This window comes from Echinococcus granulosus (assembly GCF_000524195.1).
Source record: "Echinococcus granulosus chromosome Unknown EG_S00004, whole genome shotgun sequence".
Classification (NCBI taxonomy): domain Eukaryota; kingdom Metazoa; phylum Platyhelminthes; class Cestoda; order Cyclophyllidea; family Taeniidae; genus Echinococcus; species Echinococcus granulosus.
This window is the reverse complement of record NW_020170384.1, coordinates 1,563,931-1,566,441: the sequence shown is the minus strand read 5'-3', so window position 1 is coordinate 1,566,441 and position 2,511 is coordinate 1,563,931. Positions and strand designations below refer to the sequence as shown.

At 42.5% G+C, this 2,511-nt stretch overlaps 1 protein-coding gene across 1 annotated transcript; it reads right to left on the bottom strand. All coding sequences in view use genetic code 11, as the record gives it.

The window, feature by feature from the left end:
- Window positions 1-454: 454 nt before the first annotated feature.
- EGR_01155 (TATA element modulatory factor) lies at window positions 455-1,544 on the bottom strand (the record flags this gene model as incomplete). The annotated part of the gene is made up of 3 exons (XM_024490404.1): window positions 455-493; window positions 643-1,020; window positions 1,431-1,544. 3 exons carry the CDS (start codon window positions 1,542-1,544, stop codon window positions 455-457), a joined length of 531 nt encoding a protein of 176 aa, XP_024355223.1.
- Window positions 1,545-2,511: the final 967 nt, after the last annotated feature.

Sequence of the window (2,511 nt, the reverse complement as noted above, 5' to 3'; positions counted from 1 at the left end):
AAAGTGAAAGTCAGCTCTGGATGCAGTAGAAATGTTTCAGTTACAGATTAAAAGCCTGTACACCAGTTCCGAGGATGTGGTTTGATACAAATGACTACCATTAAGCAAATTTCTCGTCCCGGCCTTGTGACGCATCTAACCCACATGGGCTAGCAAGAGATCGCTTAGCTATCAAGTTCTCCCCCTATTCCCCACAAATAACCCCTCGCCCGTTTTGCCTTAAGTAAGCACACAGTCAAGGGAATCATGCCTATTGAGAAATCAAGCTTAAGAGCCATCTTTATCAATGTAAACTAGCCAAAGTGGAGGTAGGGCAAAGAAAAATGGGCGGAAATATGTACAGTCGACAATAACAATGAGCAAGAGTGAAGTGGAATGCTGTGTGAAGGCAGCTAACTTCAGAAAGACGAGGAGACTTGTGATATGGGAGAAAAAATGAAGTGAAAGTTCGGTGTCATCGACCGTCGTTTAGTTTGTTCAAGAGATCATTCAACTAAAAGGGACAAACAGGAGCGTGTAAACGATGCAACAAAGTACACGGAACTTCAGATATCCGCTTAGTAGTTTTAAAGTGACCTGTCTGAGCACAACCTGGTGATTAAAGTACACCGCCATAGAGCAAAAAAAAAGATAACGGTGTACTTGAGCCTGATAAGCTTCCTTAGCTTCACGAAGGTCCATACGGAGCTCTTCGTTCTCCTCCAACTTCCGGCCATAGAGTTGGAGAAGGACCTCGTAACGCTGCGAGAGACTGCCCTCGTCGCCTTCGTCGGCCGGCAAAGAGTCGTTTAGGGGTACGCGTTGATTTGTTTTTGCTGTCTGCTCAGAGAGTGCTGCAAGGAGACGCTCGTGCGTTTCATTAAGACGTGCAACTTCACGTCGCAACTGACCAACCTCGCCTTCACGTTGCCGCAAAAGACTCTGTAACAGCAAGAAGAGGTGATAAGAACTGGTGATAGTGAGAACCTTGGGACGTTTTGGAAGATGTGGCAAATTTGTAGATGTAAGGATGTCAGAACACTAGGAAGAAGACGGCAATCGGAACAGTAAAACTGATTTAAGTTCGCATAGTCACAATGTTTTTGCACGATTTTAACAATGGCATTCCTGGGTTTGTAAGACGTGACTTATTTGTATACATTGGGATCTCGGAATAGACGTCCCTTAGATGTCACCAAATTAAAAAATTAGTTTGAAATTCGGACGTAAATGGGTGAGCATAATAAGCAATGCACCAAACTACGGCCCCGTTTGATGCATTCAACCGAAAGAGATTTACGTTTAATCTTTACATCACTGCAGGTATAGATTGAAGAATCGCAACAGGGCTCATGATACGTCCATTGGAAAAGGACATATTTTACCTAGCAGCACATATAAGATTATGGCAGGATGCTGCAAACGGACTGACGCTATGGCTCTAGTGCTACCGCCCAAATTTCCGGTTTCTGGTCTTCCCGTAGCACTATGACGAAATCGCTCCCCATGCTAATCGGATTGGAGTAACTCAGACACTGGGATAAATAGCGATTTTTGATGGCCATGATTAGGCATCGGCATTGCCGCAATCGACTGACTAGTAAATGTCTCAAATAACAGAGAACTGGGGATTAGAGAGACACTCGATTACTCTTTGGAAAGGAAGTCAGCTAAATGGGATCACAGTAGGTATAACATCTGGAAGCGCTAAAGACGGCTCATTCAACGACCCTGACCGAATAGATCACAGTGATAGCTTCCGATATTTCGCTAAGTTGTCTTGACTTTACCTGGAACTTTCAATGAATAATTAATTTGATAGATACGGAGAATCTTACTAGCTGCTAACTCGACATGGTCAAAGGAACTCAAACGAAACCCGTGAGAAACTCCACTGCTATTGTGAGGGAAAATAAGTTCAATAAAATTACAGGAGTCCCTTTTGGAAGTGCAATAGTTTTTCCCCTATGATACATTCGTTTCTTAAGCGAGTTAATTTTGATTAAGCTGAGCACCGTATTAGGCCCTGTCATTAACCCATCCGATTTCAAATGTATTGGAGATGCTGGAAAAAGTTCAAAACGCGTTATTTGTGTACGTTTCGGCATTTCGATTGAAATATTTACAAATAGCTTCCTCTTGATGTGGACTAAATAGGCCACAGAAAACACGAACACCAACAGCGTTAACCAAAAAGCAGCCCGAATACTTACTTTAAAACAAAGCTATTTTGACAATACCCTAATTTGCATCTTCATAAATGCAATTTTTGAGTTGTAAGAGCAAGAAAACATGTGGATAGTGCATAAAATTGATGGGACGTTTAAACCTTTCGTCAAAAACAAGTCTCAGGGGAAAGTTTTGTAAACGAAGAGTCAAAAAACCCTCAACAGTTAACCTGCACAATTACTAAAATAACCAGAGCACTACGAAACAGTCAAATTGTGCAGTTGCAGAAAGCAGAGCAAACGAAATGCTGACGAAGTTTCTGAGAGCTCGCAGTCATCCCAGATTAAGCGAGGAGACCGTGCA